At 47.4% G+C, this 19,791-nt stretch overlaps 1 protein-coding gene across 2 annotated transcripts in view; it reads right to left on the bottom strand.

The window, feature by feature from the left end:
- Positions 1-2,193: 2,193 nt before the first annotated feature.
- Positions 2,194-19,791, bottom strand: part of Dzip1l (DAZ interacting zinc finger protein 1 like) — a 37,836-nt gene continuing 20,238 nt past the window's right edge. For both annotated transcript variants that reach the window (XM_028788072.1, XM_028788071.1), the window contains 10 exons: positions 18,878-18,940; positions 17,664-17,804; positions 13,875-13,905; positions 13,135-13,191; positions 11,551-11,693; positions 10,450-10,642; positions 8,039-8,255; positions 7,465-7,655; positions 4,984-5,123; positions 2,194-3,162 (listed from right to left, as the gene is read on the bottom strand). In XM_028788072.1, the coding sequence (XP_028643905.1) occupies positions 2,998-3,162; positions 4,984-5,123; positions 7,465-7,655; positions 8,039-8,255; positions 10,450-10,642; positions 11,551-11,693; positions 13,135-13,191; positions 13,875-13,905; positions 17,664-17,804; positions 18,878-18,940 (1,341 nt within the window). In that variant the 3' untranslated portion in view covers positions 2,194-2,997. The remainder of the gene's footprint in view (positions 3,163-4,983; positions 5,124-7,464; positions 7,656-8,038; positions 8,256-10,449; positions 10,643-11,550; positions 11,694-13,134; positions 13,192-13,874; positions 13,906-17,663; positions 17,805-18,877; positions 18,941-19,791) is intronic.

Raw genomic sequence — 19,791 nt, 5'->3', positions numbered from 1 at the left:
CTAGTGATTGCTATCTTATTAGGAGCCAGCCTCCACCTGAATTTCCCACCAAATCCTGGGAATTGCCTGAGCTTTGCCTCTCAGTGTATAGAAATCATCCATATGAAGGAAGAACCATGTTCTCTGCAATCCTCCATCAATAAAACCCAATAAAACCCAACCTTGTACTTATTGCAAAACTAGGCCTCAGCCCTGAGCTCTGTTTATCAGCCAATAGAACTCATCCTTACTGTAAAGGTCCCAGGTGCTTTGCTCCTTTGCCAGGGAGTTCCTATGTAGCTATTCCTAAAGTTTTGTTGTGATAACTGTCACGTGAAAACCTTTTCCCAAAGTTTTACCGCGCTTAAATATGTAAGAATAAACCATGAGGTCAGACTCTAGATGTTTTGAAAAATCATCTGGTGCTGAGTTTCCTTCTTTACCTCCTGTGGATTGTCCCCCTGGAGGCCTTGGAGCTTGTGGGGTCCCCGACAATTACCTCCCAACCCTGTCCAGTGTCCGTGAAGAGTCCCCTGCTCTAACTCACCAAACTATTTCCTTTACATCAATTTGGCCCTAGCCCTCCCCCTACCCAGCCACCACATCCCTTCATTCCCTCCGGTGCAGTGGGTGCAGTGCATGTCTCCCATCACTCCTTACGTGCTCCTCCTATAAGAACATCAGCGCCTAGCCCAAGTTTCAGGACCACTGAGAGGTCCGGAGAAGCCTGAATGGAGTGATGGCTGGCAATAGGTGAAGCAATGCTGGCAACTGAGTTGCTAATGGAGCCCAGCGATGAGGACATGGACTCATCATACGGTTCCCTTCCCTTGTACGGGTCTGAAATTTTCCATAGGAGTTAGCAATAATATCTTGTTGTGACAAACATGTGTTTACCATTACTGTTTTTCTCGTAGGATATTAAAATTGCTACTCAGATGCAAGGAATATAATTGGCTGACAGAGTTCAACCACACTCAGCTGAGGCCTCATGTGACCCCAGGATCCCCCAGCCAATGACAAAGCACAGTACAGTTACAAAGGTTTAGCAAGCTCAGCCACGTGGGGACTCCACAGTCCTGGCTTTGAAGCTCTCCTGTGAGAGCCCCTGCATTGCTGCCTGGGTTCTCCATTTCTACCTTGTGATAGTTTGAATAAGCATGGCCCCCACAGGCTCATGGATCTGAATGCTTGGTCACCAGGGAGTGGTACTATTTGAAAGGATTGGGGGTGTGGCCTTGTTGGTGGAGGTGTGGTCTTGTTAGAGGAAGTTTATCACTGGGGGTAGGCTTTGAAGTTTCAGAAGCCCAAGCCAAGCCCAGAGTCAGTCAGTCTCTCTCTCTCTGTTGTCTGCACCATGTCTGCCTGCATGCCCATGCTCCCTGCCATGATGACAATGGACTAAACCTCTGAACCTGTAAGCCAGCCTCCTAAATTTGTTCCTTTATAAGAGCTGCCTTGATCATGGTGTCCCTTCACAGACATAGGACATGCTTTTTCCACTCTGCAATCTTCTTCTGCCAGATCCCATTTCAGCCACCTTCGCCTTGCCCAGGTCAAGTGTGCAAAACTGGCTGTCTTCCTACACCTTGATCATTGCATCCCAAAGGCCCTAGGCTGGCACAACTGAGGTGGACGCTGTTTCACTCCCTCTTCACCACCCTCGGTTTCCACAAAGCTTGGAAAAATAACAAAGAACGGCATAATAAAGAGGTGTATACATCATTATATTTAAATGTTCACTATAATAAATAAATGCTTTCACACTAAAAAAAAATAGAATCTAAGCCACATGCTACCATGCACACCTTTAATATCAGCACTCATGAGGCAGAGGCAGGCAGACCTCTGAGTTCAAGGTCAGCCTGTTCTGCAGAGAGAATTCCAGGACAGCCAGGGCTACACAGAGAAACCCTGTCTCAAAAATACCCAACCCCTCTCTACCCAAAAATACAGTCAATATATTAAAAACTCATTCAGAAATGATCTCAAAAATTAAATTTGTGGTTCTATGGGGACAAGAGGCTTCATCCAAATTGCTCTTTTTTGTTACCCATGACCAAGCTCTACCAGGTAACACAACTCTGAGACTTTCTCCAAGGTCATCCTGGGCTGGGTGGAATGGTGTCCTGGTTAGTTTTAAAAAGCCATTTGTCACAGCTGAGAGCCTCCATAGAGGAAGTGCTTTGAGGGCAATGTCTGTGAGGGATTATCTAGATTGTTCATGAATATAGGAGAACTCAGCCTACTGTGGGCAGTACCATCCCTACGCAGATAGTCCTGAACTTTATTTAAAAAAAAAAAAGCTAGCTGAGTACGTACAGCTGCAGTTAACAAGCAGTATCCTCCTAGTATGTTTCTTTGACTGTGAAGTAAATTCCTTGGTCAGAGGTAGTGCTGTGTGGAACAGCAAGTAGGCCTACCTACACATTCCAGCCTTCACCTACTGCAAAAACAAAGCCTTTCTTCCTCTAAGGTGCTTTTGGTTGGAGTGCTTATCACAGCAACAGAAATGACAGTAGGGTAGCTAGCCTCTCCCATGCCACCACAACACTCTAATGCCTAGGACTCAATTACTATGACTGGCCCTGGCAGCAGGCACTTTTTTCACCTCCTGCCTCTGTCTGCACCCCAACTCAGTAGTGAAAAGCTAGAGAGTCCACAGAGACTACCTAACTGGTAACTGACCCAGGACCCAACTCTGCAGTGACCTGCAGATGACAAAAACATAGAAACAATAACTACTTTCAGTCTGGGCTGGATATGGGGATCATGGAAGAAACACTTGGAAGTCCTGTTACAATCCTTCTCACATTTACATAAGACACAGCACCAGGACCCAGCCTTTTGGAGTAGCGGTCAGGGAATGGATAGAGGTCCCATCTGTCTCCTGTTCTGCTTCTCTTCAAGGGAAAGACTTCTTGGCTGCCAGCGAGAGCAGGAGGCCTGACAGTCTCTTCCACTTGGGTGAGACCAGCCAAGAAACAAGGCTAAGCTCTCTGGCAAACATAGGCAGAATCACCAGCCAGGAATCCTGGGTCGTGACCCAGAGCTCCAAGGGCTAGCATCAAACTTTTCTGGAAGCTTCGAGTGGGACAAAGGCTTTGGCTTCCCTCTTTGGCCCAAGTCGTGGGAGAGATCTTCCAAAGACGAGATCTCCAAATCACTCTCATCTTCTGAAAGCTGCAGAGATAGAAGAGGAGAAGGAAGCAGACTTTAATAGATGCAGGAGAGTGGCAGAGAGTTCAGACACGGGGGGAAGTGATGATAGACATGAGAGCAACTGGGAGAGGAGACTCCTCGCCCTGCCTTTCAAGCTCCCTGCCTCTGAAAACCTGCTCCAGAGACTCAGGTCCACAGTGACTGGATCCGCTAACATCCTACTAACGAGGCCAAGGCAAGCACCTTGGAGAGGTTCATATGTTGATCTGACTGTTCATGTTTGCATTTAAACCTGGGCGGCACGCATGCTCACAGTATCATCTATCTGTGTTAGACTATTCACGTTCACTCACAATAGAGGAAGAACGTAGAGATCTTTACACGGACTCCAAGATGAAAGCAACACAATATGTAATAAAAAGGTAGATGGGAATAATATTATAGGCAGATTTTTTTTAACTCTTCACATTAACAGAACTGGAAGCCCAGAGCCTTGAACTTCTGAAGCTCTTAAGACCTTATTTGACGCACCTTATTTGAAAGGACCCTTCCTCACAGGCTGGTGCTCACAGCTGCCTGATAAACTCTAAATGTGAGAGGAGACGGGGAGCAATATAACAGCCTGAAATGGGTCTGGGCTGCAGCCAATGGGAAGACCAAAGTCTGCTGGGGGCCAGGCTCCATCCAGACTACAGTAACAGCCGGGCCAGGAGTTCCCGGCCACGGTTCGCTGTACCTCCGCTGGCTGCCTGGGCCTGGGTTTTGACATACAACATTCCCTGTATTTCATCCTGGCATGTAAGAAGAACCCATCCAGGGCCTAGACAGCACCTTCCTCCATCTGTTTTCCCTATTGGTGGTCTTTCTGAATGGAGAGCAGGAGAACGTGGGGCTCTTTACATAAACTCCAAGATGTGATTGTGTGATTAAAAAAAAAAGTAGGAAGACAGTGCTATTAAACAACAAATAGTGAGAGAGCAAGGGGATTGCTCAATGACAGCCTGCCTAGCAGGTGATAGTGCCATCAGTGACACTCAAAAGACAGCTGCTCACTACTACTGTTGTGGTTGCTGTTGCTGCTGTTGCTACTGTTGTTGCTGTTACTGTTGTTGCTGTTGTTGTTGTTGCTGTTGTTGTTGTTGCTAGCAACATCCTAATCATCTCAAAAAAAAAAAAACCCACCTTTTTTGGTTGAAAGAAGTGAAGTAAAAAGAATTCTATGTTTTTCTACCCTAGAAAATAACAGAAAGTGGCAGCTGTTCCCTGGGAGGGAGAAGGTGGAGAAAAGAATCTGGTAATCACATGTGTGATAAGTCTGCAAATTCCATGGCAGCTACAGCCTGAGAAAGGCCAGGCCATCAGGAGGTGTAGTGGCAAGAGGCACCTACCACCTAGAGTACTTGGGACAAAGGTGTACCTTTCTCCATCTGATGGAGTGTGACACCACTCCGATGCCTGCCCTTGGTGGATGTTGCTTTACATCCAGCCCTATGTTAGGGTCTTCTATGAAGTGAGCGCTGAGGAGACTTGGACTATGGAAGAGACAGCACAGGAAGACAGCAGCCACAACAGGAGGCTCTCGAGGATAGGAGATTAGGAACTAAACCTCCACGGAAAGTACTTATATAATGAGCCAAAAGGCTTTTTAAACATGGCCTCAGGAAAAAAAAATCCAAGTGGTCATCTTTCTACGTATATAGCAGCAAAGGAGACAATGTCACATGCAATGGCCTTCTCAGGATCAAACTGATACTTGCTTAGTCTTTCCCCAACCCTTCACTCTAAAACTCTCAAATGTGGAGCTGGCTCTCTATGGGATAAAGTCATCTTCAAGCATCCCACCTGAGACTTTCTTGCTGGTGTGGAAGACCTCTGAAGGGCAGCGTTGGGCCTTAGGAACATACTGACTCCTCCAGAAGGTTTCTTTGCTGGAGTTTCAAGCTGTTTCTCGAGGTTTTTGACCATCGACTGCACCAGTGTTCCTGGAAGGGGAACAAGTAGCCATGTCACTGGAACAAGCCTGGAGAATGAATGCTTCGTCCCTTTGGACCATGTCTAGGCTCCAGTGTAGACAGATGGATAGAAAGAAAGTCAAGAGGAAAAAGACAGGATTAGCATCTCCCCTCCCCCAAAGAGGGAAAAGAAGACAGGAGGTCCAGGATAATATTAGCCTGGTTCCAAGAGGATTAGAATGACTAGATAATTTTTTTTTAAAGCAGCCTGAATAATATAAAGATAGATAGATAGATAGATAGATAGATAGATAGAGCAAAAACAAACAACAAACAAACAAACAACAATAGCGCCTTGATAATATAACTGTGCTGAGTTTGGTGTGGCTGCTGGTGGAGGTTTAGGAAGACCGTCCCTCTAATGAATCCAAGGCAGAAGCAGCCTTCCCTTTAATTCATGTAACCCTGTAATTCATGAACCAAAGATGCTGTCAGGCAATGTGTGAAGGTTCATCTTGTCAAGCTGACTGGATTGGGAATGGCCTAGGGAATTAGTAGAGCACACCTCGGGCAGTGCCTGTGAGACATTATCAAAAGCTGTTAGGTCCTGAGGGCTCTGATCTGACCAGTGGATTAGTGGATCAATCCCCTGATTGATTCATCCTAGGGTGACATTTTAGAAGTGTGGTAAAAAGTAGAAGGTGGGACCCAGTTGAAAGAAGTAGCTTACCGTGGGCATGTCCTAGCCTTTCCCTATAACCCTTTCTCTGGATCCTTGTCTGCTGGGATATGATCTGCTCCAGAGACCTCCCTACAGTGACTGATGGGCTGGCATCTGGGAACCAAGCACCAAAATAAACAATTCCTCTCTTTATCTTGTTCTTGGGTACTTTAGTCACAGTAATATAAAAGTAACTCCTGTGTCTTCCTTCAACACCTCCACCCACAGACAAACACAGAGGTAATGTTAGTATCACAAGAACAACTTCCTGTGAATTCCATGCAGGAAACAGGTGTTAACCAGTAACTCAGATTATCAGTGGGCTCCAGACTCGTGGTAAACCAAGATGATCGAGAAGCATAGCACAAACTTCACCCAGCTCTCTGGATTCAAATGCTAAGACTCTCTGCAGACTTTTGGAGCTGTAACTGCCCTTGGATGACTGATCATTGTGGTTATTGGGGCTGAATGGCTCAGTGCTTAAGAGTGTCTACCTCATTTGGCCTGAGCTTGGTTACCATCAGTCAGCTCACAACCACCTAAAACTCCAGCCTCAAGGATTCCAACATCTTCCTTTGGCCTCCACGGGCATCTGTATCACTTGCACATACCCAGGCACAGACTTGCACACAATTACAAATGAGTCTTTAAAAGACAGAAAGAAATGTTTATTAAATTCCTACTCTGTGCCAAGCAGTGAGTTGCTTGACCCCCTTATTAGTTGTCTTGTTAACATATGTCATTTTTTACAACAAAGAAACTAGAATCTTTGCACAAGGACACTCGAAGAGTAACACAGCCAAAACTGTATCAGTAGACTCTTGACCTCCCAGCTCCATCACCTTGCCAGCCTATCAGCCCGCTTGCTAAGGTAGCAAGCCTCCATCTAGAAAGCTAACCCTGGTGGCTTCTAATGGGCTGACAGGCTTGGACTATGCTGCAGGCATGATGAAGCATTGCAGAGTCCATTAAGATAAGCACTTACAGACTGCAAACCTCAGGGCTCCCCTTGCTTCTCCTTTGCAAAGTCAAAACTGTAAGCTCCACATTCTCCAGCTCAACCTGGGCTGAGAGACACAACCTGAACCAGAGGCATCGAGCCCTTCGGTGGGTTTTATAAGGGAACCCTGAAAGGCTGGGATGCCATTATTTAGAAGAGAAATGGTTAACTCCTCATCATAATGCAATACAAGATAGAGCGTGGTAAGTTTAAAGAACAATTCACTCCAACTGCCGGGAAACTTAGCTTCAGTCTCTGTAAAGCCCTTTCCATCAACAACTGGTATCCTGTTTGTCTCTGAAGCAAATGTCAAAGAATATTTCTTTCCTACACAGATAAAATGGCACTGTGGCCCAAGGCTATTGGTGGAGACTTACTCGAGGCTTCTGGCTACTTTCTGCTGGCTGTTTCTCCCATACAGCCCAAGAAGGGAGCTAGGTCTCAGATGGCCTGCTTTGCTGATAAGACCATGAAACACAAAGGAGGTGAGGGGGCTCCCCAAACCTCCAACATTTAGACACCCAGTGACACAAATATGGGGTAAAATAAGCCTTACCCAAGTCTCCTGGCATTTCTGTGACAAAGAAGAAATGCCAGGTCAGAAACACCATTCCAGGGCACAGAGAAACCGGAGCTGGAGAAGAACTCACCTGAGGAAGCCAGCCCGCCTGAGTCCTTCCCAGGGGGTTGGGCACTCTCCTCTGAGGTCTCAGAATCAGACCAGCCCCAGTTGTCCTCGGGCTGGGGTGCTGACCTAGAGGGAACTTTAGGAGGCTGAAGAGACACGCGTTGCACGACGTCTTCCTCTGGCTCTTCTTCAGAACTAAAAGGTGGGGTGCTGCTGCAAGATCAAATGAAGGGAACACAGACAAAAAAAATACTTTAAAGCCAGACTTTGCCTTTCTGGTTTGCCCAGAGCCAGCCCCACTCCTCTTTCAGGCAAAGCAGAGAGCTCACAGTGCCTAAGGCTGTTACCCTTCCACTTCAGCTGTGGGTTGGAGGGAGACATGGGAAGGGGAGGGAAGGCCTGCCTGAACTGGGAGTAAAGGATTCTCAGTCTCTTCTCAGAAGCACATGAGGAATACGGCCTGAGGCACCTCCTATATGCCTGTTTGTCCCCTTCCCTCCCCTGTAATGCAGAGCTCTGTAAGGGTCTAGGATAGACCTCCTGAGGCCAAGCACCACCACCACCGACCCTACAACAGGCCAAAGTCTAGAGCTCACCTCAGCCCGGGCCCAGGGGAAACAGGGATACTGGAGGGTCCATGCACTCTGGGGCGTGGAATGGGGGTGGACACCTGGGTGAGGCCGGGGCCACGGCTGCTGTGGCCTTGAAGAGTTGTCGTAGAAGGCTCTGGCGGCTTAGACGGCAGTGCCACAGTCAGCGTCCTGGTCTTTGGCCGGACCTCCCTTGGGGCCAGTGTGATCCGCTGGTTTTTGACTAGAAATACAGAAAGGACACAGAATGTGCCAATGCGGGGCCTGTAGTCCTGAAATAATATAGAAGAAAGTCTACACCACAGATAATTAAGCCATAATACACTGACCATTGCCCTACATCATGAGTCCCTCTGCTGAGACAAAGATCCAGTTTTGTCAGACTTTCGGAGAGTATTCAGTGTCTCAAGGTCACACCATCATTACAGAAGACAAGAGAAGTCAGTCAGTCTGAGGACCCAGGCCGACTTTGCTCTCAGCATTGACTACTCACAACCTTAAATGCGAGAGGTCCTGCAGGAAAATGCTGTTGCCACCAGAGGTCGCTGCAGGACTACATGTCTACCAAGCGCTACCAGGACCTTTCAATTCGTAGTCAAGGTTGCTGTAACCAATGCCCAAGGCAGGCAGTTAGAGACCACTCCTCTGTTTTCCACATTGCATTGGGACCCACTGGGAGACAGGGCACCCAGAGATGTTTTATTCATGGAAAGCAAACTGGAGAGGAAGTGTCTCACAGGGAGCTAAAGTGCTTTCCACAGAACTATGTATGCACTGAGTTCATCGAGAAGTGTTTCTTACTGCTGTAGCTCAAGGTCAAAAGTGTCTGTGATACACTGCTCTCAGAGAATCTGTTTATTCATAAGTGAGAAGAGGTAAGCTGAAGAAAGGTGAAAGGCAAACAAGTCTGCAGAGAGGAAATAACAGCTTGCAGCTACCGTGTACCAGTCACTAAGCGGAGCTTTTTGCATAGATCTGTATGACACCCGGCACATCTTCAGGCGGTGATTCTCCTGCTTTACAGGGACTTTGAGCTATGAAGGAACTTGCTCTCGGCTCCACGGAACAAAGGGGCAGGCGCAAACCCGTCCAACTGCCGCTGCATCCCGAAGCAAGCTCCCAAGCAAGACACGTGATCTAAGCCAGTGGTTCTCAACCTTCCTAACGCCTCGGACCCTTTAACACAGTTCCTCATGTGGTGCTGAGTCCCAACCGTACCATTATCTCACTACTACTTCATAACTGTAATTTTGCTACTGTTATGAATTGTAATGTAAATATCTGATATGCAGGATATCTGATATACGACCCCTGGGGAAAGTGTCGTTCGACCCTCGAAGGGCTCACGACCCACATGTTGAGAACCCCTTAGACTCTAAGCAGGTGTAGGTGAGCACTGTCACAGGTCTCATGGGGAATGTGAGGGGAAGTAGACTCAGAGCTGGAAGGAAATGTCATGAAAAAAGTGTCGTGAAAATCTATCTCTTCTCACAGTTAAGGACTTGAACCCCAAAGCTAGGGAAGGGGTGATGAGGGAAGGAGAGGCTTTCTCCTGGCTTTAGAACAAGAGCAATGGGGGAGGGGAGCTGACACCTAGAAGCAGCAGACACCCTTCCTTTCCCCTGAGAGCCAGGACTCCGAGGACACTGCCATGCTTCCTGCCCTGCCTCTCCTGAGTGTCCAGCACTCCTGGGTCTGGCCGACTCCCATCAGTCCCTGTTGCGTTCTCCTGTGACAGGGCAGGTCCTGGCGTGATGCGAGGCAAGCATATACTGTACTAAGTGTAGGGACATTTGGGCGAATGAGCGAAGGAATACAAGTTCAGATCCAAGCAGGGGAGCTACCTGTCTGTCAGAGACATCTGCAAGGCCTAGAACTGTCCTTCCTTTAGAAACGTTCAGGTGAGGGTGACTTGGGATGGAGTTTCTCAGATAATCACATAATTTTTACCATATTCTTATACTACCTGCCCTGTTATCTCTTTAACATGTTGCATTAAGTAATAGCATGTAAAATACTGGCTTTATATGTATACAAGAAATAATTCTATTACCCAACTACGCCAGAATTTTTTTTTCCCAATTCATGTATCAAATAAGAATAAGTTGTAAAATAATTGGTCCACGTACCAACTAAAATCCTCTTCAATGTCCCCAGAGATATGCAGGCTGCACTCGGCAAACTTTAATTGCACAAATGGCATCCTTCTGGCTGTGCACACCCACAATGGAGGAAATGATGGAAAGGAGCCTGGGCATTCTTTAATCTTCCACCCAAAGCACAAGGGTCTCAACCCAACTCCACCCTTGAGGATCCCACAAGGTCAGTTCCTCAGAGAAGTGTCCTGACGGAAGGAGGAGCAGTACCCTCCACCTCAGGCAGAGCAGAATCCTCTCCTCAGGCCGTGGTCGGCTCACCTGGAGGCTGGCCATCTGGCAGGGACGCCACAGCAGTACTCTCCCATCTCTTCTTCACCCTGCTGTTCACTTCCTTGCTCAGTTTTTCCCTCAGACTCAGAAACTCTCGGAAGCTTCGGGCCGTCTGCTCCCGTTGGGTTCTCAGCACAGGCTCCAGGCGTCGGAGAGTCTGAGCTGAAATTCCCTTTGTGTCCTAGAGGAGACAGAAGTTTACCCTGGTATGCACAAGCTCCCTCCCCCTTTGCCTATAGCTGCTGACATAGAGTCACTGTGACTGGTGTCTGTCATGTCATGTCAGAGGAGGTTACATGGGAACAGAGGGTGAGCTTCACCCATCGCAGAAACCTTGAAGACTCGGGGTTTGGGAGCTCTATTCCCACACACTACACAGGCTTTGGCAAAGGGCTGCATCACGGTTCACACAGTGAGAGACCTGATAGGGCTTTCCTGGCGTACAACCCAATCCAGCGTGAGAGCATGGCCTGCTTCACCTCACACCTCTCCTGGCACTACTGTGTCTTTCCCTGCTTAACGATGTTTCGAAAACTGGACTGCAAACAGCAGTGTGCACTTCTAGAAGTTTCCTGGGCCTCAGAGATGTCCCTGATGCCCATGCCCAAACACATCCAGGAACAGCCACATGCTCCACACATAGACAGTGGGCTCGGATAGACATTCATGCAAATGGGACTGGTCCACAGACCAGACTCAGCCAGTTGACTGTCCTTTGCCATCTGATTAGAGATGCGAGTACCCAATGAGTGGAGAACATGGAGAGGGACCAGGACTTAGAAGAGAAAAGAGCAGGGAGACCTCTAGGCTGCTGAGAGCTGACAGAAGCTTCCCAGACAGAAATGAGCACAGGAAGAAACAACTGACCCTGCAATGTAAAGAACAGTAAATCACCTGTCTAGGTGACAACACTTTTGCTCTTTGTTCTAAGTCTCAGTCTTTAAAACAGTCCCTAGTGGTAGTGTCACACTACATTAATTCCAGCTCCCTGGAGGCTGGTGTGAGTTCAAGGCCAGCCTGAGCTATACAGCAAGCCTGTCTTTAAACACATAATCAAATGACTAACTCAACGGTGGCCCAGGGACTGACCCTCTTTATCCCCATGCCTTCCAGCTTCTCTTCCAGGGTGTCCTCCAGGATGGGCCGGAACTGCTTCAGCCAAGTAGGGTTTTTCCTGAGAGCTGCTAACACCTTCCACTGCTCCTGCTGCTCCTCACGGGAGGCCTCCAGCTCTGCAAGAGGAGACAGTAAGCAAGGTCAGAACTCCCGCCTGAGACCAGCATCCCCAGAGCCCTGCTGTACCTGCCAGTAACTCCTGTCTCTGGTAACTCCTGACTCCAGTCACTTCCTGTCTCCGGAGTGAGTCGAGCAGACCACTCCCACATGCCCACCCATGGGCCAGAAGATGAGACATTTTTCCTTCTGGGTGTCACTGCCTCGGACTTGCCACCCACCTTCTATACCCCCATCTCCTGCCACTCTGGATCTCAAAGGTCTGAGCTCAGTCAGTCTTGAGACAGGTCAACTTATAGCGTTTGGGTTAGAATTAAGCCTTGAAAACAACTTCTTCCCTGGACTCCACTCTGGTCTCAGATGCCAGACCAGCTCCAGCCTCAGCCCAGCCTCCACCTGATACCATCTCCTGCCACTGATTTCTCTGCTACCACTAAATCTGATTCTGTTCTGAATCGGATTAAACCCGCACAATATCTTCCCCCCAAGTTCCCTCTCTAGGTCACAGTCTTTCCTCCAACAGTGTAGTATATATTGGAATTACTTGACCTAAAAATGCACATACATGGTCCCTCCCAAGCCAACCCCACCCGTATTGTTGGGACCTACGTAAAACATTAAGGACCAGATAAAATGTTAAGGCCTAGGTTACAGTTATCTGGCTAGCCTACCATTATAAGGAAATTTCCTCAAATAGTTCTGCTGTTACTAGGAAATGTTCTAATGCCAAGACTGATTGATTATATATTCTGCTATGGTCTATGCCTTTGGAAACCAATCATGATAGAAGTCAATAGAACTGTTTTGTATAGTTACCCACAATAAACTTGAACCCGAGCCAACCACCCAGCAGTGATTCCTGTATCTATGTGTAAGTTTTTATGGTGTTTGCCTTTATAAGCTGCCTCTGAGATGGGCTCCAAAAGAGAGACACCTGTACCAATATAAAAAATTATTTGGAATAAGACTTCTATTTTGAGTAGTGGTCAAATGAAGTTTAAGTTCCTAGGACCTCCCTGGGAACTGACATCCTACTTGGCAGAAAGAGACATAGACATATACAGAGACATCCTGGTTGGCAAGTTATGATATGAATGTTAGACAAGTCCTATCTTCGTAGACAAGTTAAGACATGTATTGTAATGTAAATATCTGTTATGCATCTGATATGGCACCTAGGGGGTCAAGACCCACAGGTTGAGAACCATTACTTAGGGGCTCCTATGGCCTGAGCACTTTGACTCATTTACCACAAATAGTTGCTATACTGATTTTCCTAGGAAAATCACCAACCACCTCAGCCAAGAATAATGCAGCCTATCTGCTTTCTTCACTGACAGAGGGAGAGAGGGAGAGAGGGAGAGAGGGAGAGAGGGAGAGAGGGAGAGAGGGAGGGAGAGAGAGAGAGAGAGAGAGAGAGAGAGAGAGAGAGAGACCCACCTTCTTCAGAAGAGTCCTCCTCCTCTGTGGCCACAGTCTTTGGCACCTCTTGGACTTCTGAGAAGACAGGAACAATTAGTGGCACCAGAACCCTGCAGCCCACCCTCGACACAAAGAAAGGTTTAGTAAGTACTCCCAAGTGAGTGCTGGCCTGTAAAGGCCAGCCCTCCACAGATTCATCTTTACCAGAGGGGCAGAATGGGAAAAGGTCACAAACACAGACACTGGAGGCAGAAAGATCGGGTTCACACCTCAGCTCTGCCCACAACGGCTGTGCAGGAGCTGACAAGTCCCTGAACCTCACTCAGTGTCCGTTCTCTTATGTGGAAGATAGAGTAATAACACTCACCCCATGTTAATCACAGCGTAATATGAAGATGGGCCTGAAGAATTTGGCCCGGCACTGTCGTTATTAACGGGATGCTACAGACATGGTGAATCAAAAAGGCTACTTAAGGGCCCGGCTTCACGAACACCATGCCCAAGACCCTCACCTTCTTCTCCCTCCCACTGGAGAAAATCAAACCAGACATGAATCTGTGAAAGCTGCTGGGAGGCCTTCACAAAAACACCCTCTTTCCCATAAGCCCTGCACCTTGCCCAGTTCCAGCCTGACACCACACTGCATGTCCCCTGGACTGCTATCACCACTCCTCTACCCATAAGTCACCTGGGCAGTGGAAGAGAAAGAGCCCAGGATGGCCCCAAAGACTGATACTAAGCTCCCACGGTAGACTTACCATCCACCTTCCTGAGGGACAAAGTCTGGATCTGCAAAAGGCAAGATAGAGCAGGTTACAGCAGCAGAGGACATTGGAGGGACTCCGTTCCACTCTGAGCAGTAGATCTGCCCAGAATAGGAAAGAAAGGGCAGCCATTGTTGCCATGCCACCCACTAAGGGCTTACTAACTAGCCCCATGCACACGCCATCTCCCACTGTGCGGATGTGGAAAGACACCACCCCAAGAAGAGTGGTATTCTGAAGTCCTGGATGGCAGCCTGCTCAGCTCTCTGAGAGATGTGAGACCAGAAGGACTGTCTTCAGAGAACTATTCCTTCAGGGCAGGAGCCCATGGAAGCAGAGTGAGACAGGGGTAGAGTTGGTATGGAAGTTAAACTGATGTAAGACAGGTCAGGAGAAGGTAGAAATTCTAGCCGGGGATGCAGACACCTGAGCTGAGGCACATGGGAGCACAGAGGCCAGACAGCATCCCTGTCTGGAGGCCTGACCCAGTCACTCCCTAATCTGCTCAACACACCTTTCCCAACAAAGGCATTCTCGTTCCTCTCTCACAGGTTGTAGACTGGGCAGTTGAATGTGCAACCTGACCTTAGACCATGGTTATACTGTCCGTCCAGTTTATAGCTGTCCATCCATGTTTGGACGGAGAGCTCTGAACTAGCAAAAGGTCAAATGTTGTTAGCAGCCAACTGTTTCTGGTTTTTTTGGTTTGTCTGTTTGTTTTGCCATGTGGAACCAATAAGAAACAAGCTGGCTTCTGAATAAAAGAAACACTTTCAGAAGAGAGATGCAAAACAGGAAACTTTGTCCATCCTCAAGTCCTGGTTCCCTTTCATTCCCTAACTCTGCTGTTCCCCAGCCTTGGGCTATGAAGCACCATTCACCTATACGGTGTATCCGCTCTTCTGCACTGGCTTGGGTTTTTGTCACCATGTACTGGTGTTGAAGTTCTCATCTAATGTCAATCCCCAACTGTTTCTCCTTACCTATCTCTACTTCAGCGACTGTAAAAACTGACTATGTGGGGTTGGAGAGATAAAGCAGCAGCCAAGAGCACTCGCTGTTCTTGCAGAGGACCCAGATTCAGTTCCCAGCAGCCTCTAGTCACCACCTTCTGTAATTCCAGTTCCAGGGGACCCCACAGCCTCTTCCAACCTCCAAGGACACCAGGCACACAGATAGGACAATATTTTCAGGGAGAATACCCATTCACACAAAATAATTTTTTTAAATGAAGAACCCTTTTTAAAAAGTATGCTCTTCCCCAGTGTCTTAGCAGCTAGTTTTTCTAGGGCTGTGATAAAACACCATAGCCAAAAAGCAAGTTGTAGAGGAAAGAGTTTATTTGGCTTATATCAAAGTCCATCATTAGAGGAAGTTAGGATAGGAACTCAAGCAGGGCTGGAACCTGGAGGCAGGAGCTGATGCAGAGGCCATGGAGGGATGCTGATTACTGACTTGCTCCCCAGGGCTTGCTCAGCCTGCTTTCTTACAGAACCCAGGACTACCAGCCCAGTGATGGCACCAATGGGCTGGGTTCTCCCCCATTGATCACTTACTGAGAAAATGCCTTACAGCTGGATCTCATGCTGGCATTTCCTCAACTGAGGCTCCTTCCTCTCTAACGACTCCAGCTTGTGTCAAGTTGACACACAAAGCCAGCCAGTATACCTGGTTTATTTAAAGTTATATTTGCTCACCAACACAGCTTTGACCAATCATCTATCTCTTGAGCTGGTGAGAGAACTCAGTGGATAGAGGCGCTTGCTGCCCCAGCCTGGTGACCTGCATGAGATCCCTGAATCCACATAAAGGTAGAAGGAAAAATTAACTCCCCAGACTTGCCCTATGAGCTCTCTCTGTGTGCTGGAGTGTGCACGTGCTCACACACACCTGGAATAAGTAATTACTTTTGAAATGTTTGGGAAGAGGCCTTTTCATCAACTTCTTCCATCAAATATGATTGTAACTGTTGGGGCTGCGATGCTATCCTGTAACTACAACAGCTGAATGTGAAGATGAAATCAGAATCTGGGTTCTCAGTGGCTCCAATGTGGTGCTAACCACAGCCAGCAAGTGTTGCTTCTTTGGGTCTATGAGCAATATAAACCGCTACTATGTATTTATTCTGTTATTGTGAGCCACCAACTCCCGCTTCCAAGCAATAGTTCTGAAGGCACACCTCCAGAGTGAACTAGAGGTGGCTTACAGCAGCAAAGAGGCCAGTGCTTTCAGGCAGCAGGGGACAAGGGTAGTGTAGTATTAACAGTTTCCTCCCAGACTGAAACATTCCATCTTGCAGTAAACTCCTTAAGCAGGAAGGTAACCTACTCAAAAGAGCTTCAGGAAGTCCCTGAAACTGACCAGATACACTAAGCCCCTCCCTGCCACTATAAGGAATAAAAGCTGAGAGTCCCGCTCTCAGGAAGCTAAGCTACAAAGAAGACTCTCAGACAAGCTGTGTTTCAAGACGGTTCTGAGACCAACTGAGCTGCCTACAAGAAGCAGAATCCAGGTGAGCTGCCTGGAAGAAGCCTAGACCAACTGAGTCTCTTGTAAAGGACACTCTCCAGCTTGTTGAGCTGTCTTCAGGCTGTGCAGTGGGCTCCAGGTTTCCAGCTTTTGTGAGCGGTCATCCATGCTGGGGAAGGCTTTGGTGATGCAGCTATCACATGTATACTCTCATAAGTAACCCCAGTAAAACTCACTGATTCACCAAGTTGGACTTTGATGGTATCTGTCATAGTTCCCTAACTGGGGTGAGTAGATCTGCATGTTGCATCTCCCAGGAAAAGTTTGTCACATGACAGGTGGATACAGTGACTGAAAGAATGTGGCTAGACAACAGAAAAGCATAACTAACAAGGGGCACAAGGACAGGAGGAAGGAGCCGGACAGTGGCAGTAACTCCAAGGTTATGTGGAGAACAGGAACCTGAGGCCGCAGGAGGAGCTCAGAGGGCATAGGGATAGCTTTCCCACAACCCTGGTCTTCCAAAGGGGAGCTGAGTACGGCTGATTGGGAAAATTACCAAGAACGGGTGAAGAGCCATGGTACCCAGCTTTAGGAGGTGTTCAGACAGACAGCAACTTCTATCTCCCTGGCTTATTAGAAAATCTCTCTGAAAGCCATTCCTTTATGGAGAGGAGGCTGGTTAATAAGTTACATCTGTGAATGCACTGTAACAGCTCTGTGTTCCACCAGCCTCGCAAGAGTCAGGGTCACCATCGCTTACAGAAAACCCTGTGCAAACTTAATCAAGCCTGTTTTATCAGCCATTAAATCAATGGCTCTCCACCTGCGGGTCACGACCCCCATGGGGAGGTCACATATTCCATATCCTGCATATCAGATATTTATATTACAATTCATAACAGTAGCAAAATGGCAGTTACGAAATAGCAACAAGGTAAATTTTATGGCTGGGGAAGTCACCACAATATGAGGAACTGCATTAAACGGTCACAGCATTAGGAAAGATGGGAACCACTGCACTAAACAAAGGTGAAGAGACAGCAGTGCCTATCTTGAAGGGCAGCCTGAGGTTTAAATGAGGTCACATGAAAACTGCCAGTCTGGGGCCAGCCGTGTGTGGTCTCTGGTGGCAGGATGAGCTATTTGCTATGGCCCACATGACTCCCGCCTAGAGGGAGGTGGCTACAGCCTTTAATTACATGCTTCTCCTAACTCCTCTTCAGGAGTCTAATGACACCAACTGCATGAGCCATCCTTACAGAGAAAAGGACTGGCAGTTGCCAGCCCTGACTAGGGAAAGGATGGACCTACCGTCTCCTCCTGGGACTCGATAAGCCTGGCTTGTTCTTGAAGCTGGGCACGGAGGGCATTGATATGGCGTTGAGACTGGGCAGCAGCTTTCTTCTGATCCTGAGACAGGGTGACATGGAGCCTCTCATTCTCTTCCTGCAGCTGGTGGGCACAAGAAGGTTGGTCAGTAAGATGTCTTGGGGCCCCAAGGGAGAAAGGCGGTCTCTACAGCCAAATGCTCCTGGTTGGCCTCTCCTGAGGCAAGACTGGATCTTTAAACTGAAAAGGTGGCTTTTTTCTTTTAATTTATTTATTATGTATACAGTATTCTGCCTGCATGCCAGAAGAGGGCATCAGATCTCAGTATAGATGGTTATGAGCCACCATGTAGTTGCTGGGAATTGAACTCAGGACCTCTGGAGGAATAGCCAGTACCCTTAACCTCTGAGCTATCTCTCCAGCCCCAAAGGTGACTTTCTAACAATTCTAGCTGCCTTCTACTTTGGGTACATTTTTTGAGCTGTGCTAGAGAAGAAATGGCAAGAGAAAATGGAATGCAGGCTCCCAGGATCATGGACAAAGGTTCTGTCAGATGTAGTCATCCACTGAGGACATTCAGGTAAAGACAACCACTCAAAAATCATCAAATTCATCTTCAGATAAAAACAAGTGAAGAAAATGTGTTGCCACCCCTGATGTAAGAGCAGACATTTACTAATACTTGCATAAAGATACTCCAGAGAATATAAATGAAATAAAGCCATCATATAGGGAGTGGGTGGCCCTACAATCCAACAGGAACAAGTGTCCCATGGGTCAAGCTCTGTCTGCCATGGGCCAGCAGAGCCTCAGAAAATTAACTAACAACTTCCCTAACTTGCCTCCTTCCCGTGGGCATCTCCACAGAAGCATGATCTTTGTCCTGAGGCCCGTGCTCAGGCATCAGTATGTGAGCCCTTCACTAGACTCCCTCTGAAATATCACTGAGGTTTGATCTACCGGGTTCTCCCTGGCTGATAAAGAATCCACACATAACAGGGCTGATAACTCATCTGAAGCTTATAGCACACAAGGGCCTGAAGCAGGTACCACTTAGTGCCGGATGCATGGAATTCAGAACGTAGTGCTCTAGGTAGAGAATGGGATGGGACTGGGAATGGGGGTGGGGGTGAAGGGTAACACTGAATAGGGAGAGGTCATGGGAAACCAAACTCTTGCTGCCAAACAAGAGCTACCTGTCTCCTCTCAGCTGCCCGTTCTTCATGCATGGCCTTCATTTTCCTCTTCCACTCTGTTTTCTGAGGAAGAATAGAAGCTTGTCAAATGGAGCCCTCTAGGTAGTAATAAATATAAACTAATAAAACTATGAAAAAGTGAAAAGTATGACTGGCTCCTGGTCAGCTAGGAAGACTAATAGAACAGAATAGAGGACCTGAACCATGTGGGGGGAAAATGGAAACAGCATGAGAGAGAATGTGGGCATGGATTATTGATTACTGGTGTTTAAACAAATGGCTAACTGACCAGAAAGGGAAACAAACAAACAAACAAAAAAGAAAAAAACACAAAGGTCTGTCTTAAATGAAAACCAACTATAGACAGGTCAGATAATTACACGTAAAAATCAAGACAGTAAAAATAATAATAATTAAGGCCACAGAATTACTCAAAGAATACACAGGAATATTTTCTTTTTAAACTTCAGAGCAGGTACAGCAATCGAGAAGAGACAGAGATGTCCGACAGTTAAGAGAGCTTGCTGCTCGTGCCAAGGCCCTGAGTTCAGTTCTGGGCACCCATATCAGGTGGCTTGCAACTTGCCTGTAACTCCGGCTCCAGAAGAAGACCCAATGCCCTCTTCCAGCTTCTGCAGACACCCTCACACATGCATGCATATACACAGAGACACATACATATGCATAAATAAAAATGAAGATGACTCTTTTAAAAAGGCCGACTGCCTAATAACTTTTACCACAGAAGCTACTTTTTTACAGCCAAATGACAATAAAGCAAAGTTGAAAAGCCAATAGAAGAGTGGAGAAAAATCAGCCACAAACAACTTTAATAACAAAAGGCTTAATTTCCACATGTTGGGCTGGAGAGATGGCTCAGTGGTTAAGAGCACTGACTGCTCTTTCAGAGGTCC

The sequence above is a fragment of the Grammomys surdaster genome, unplaced genomic scaffold, assembly GCF_004785775.1.
Source record: "Grammomys surdaster isolate TR1022 unplaced genomic scaffold, NIH_TR_1.0 125698, whole genome shotgun sequence".
NCBI classification, from domain to species: Eukaryota; Metazoa; Chordata; class Mammalia; order Rodentia; family Muridae; genus Grammomys; species Grammomys surdaster.
This window is presented reverse-complemented; position numbering and strand designations above follow the sequence as displayed.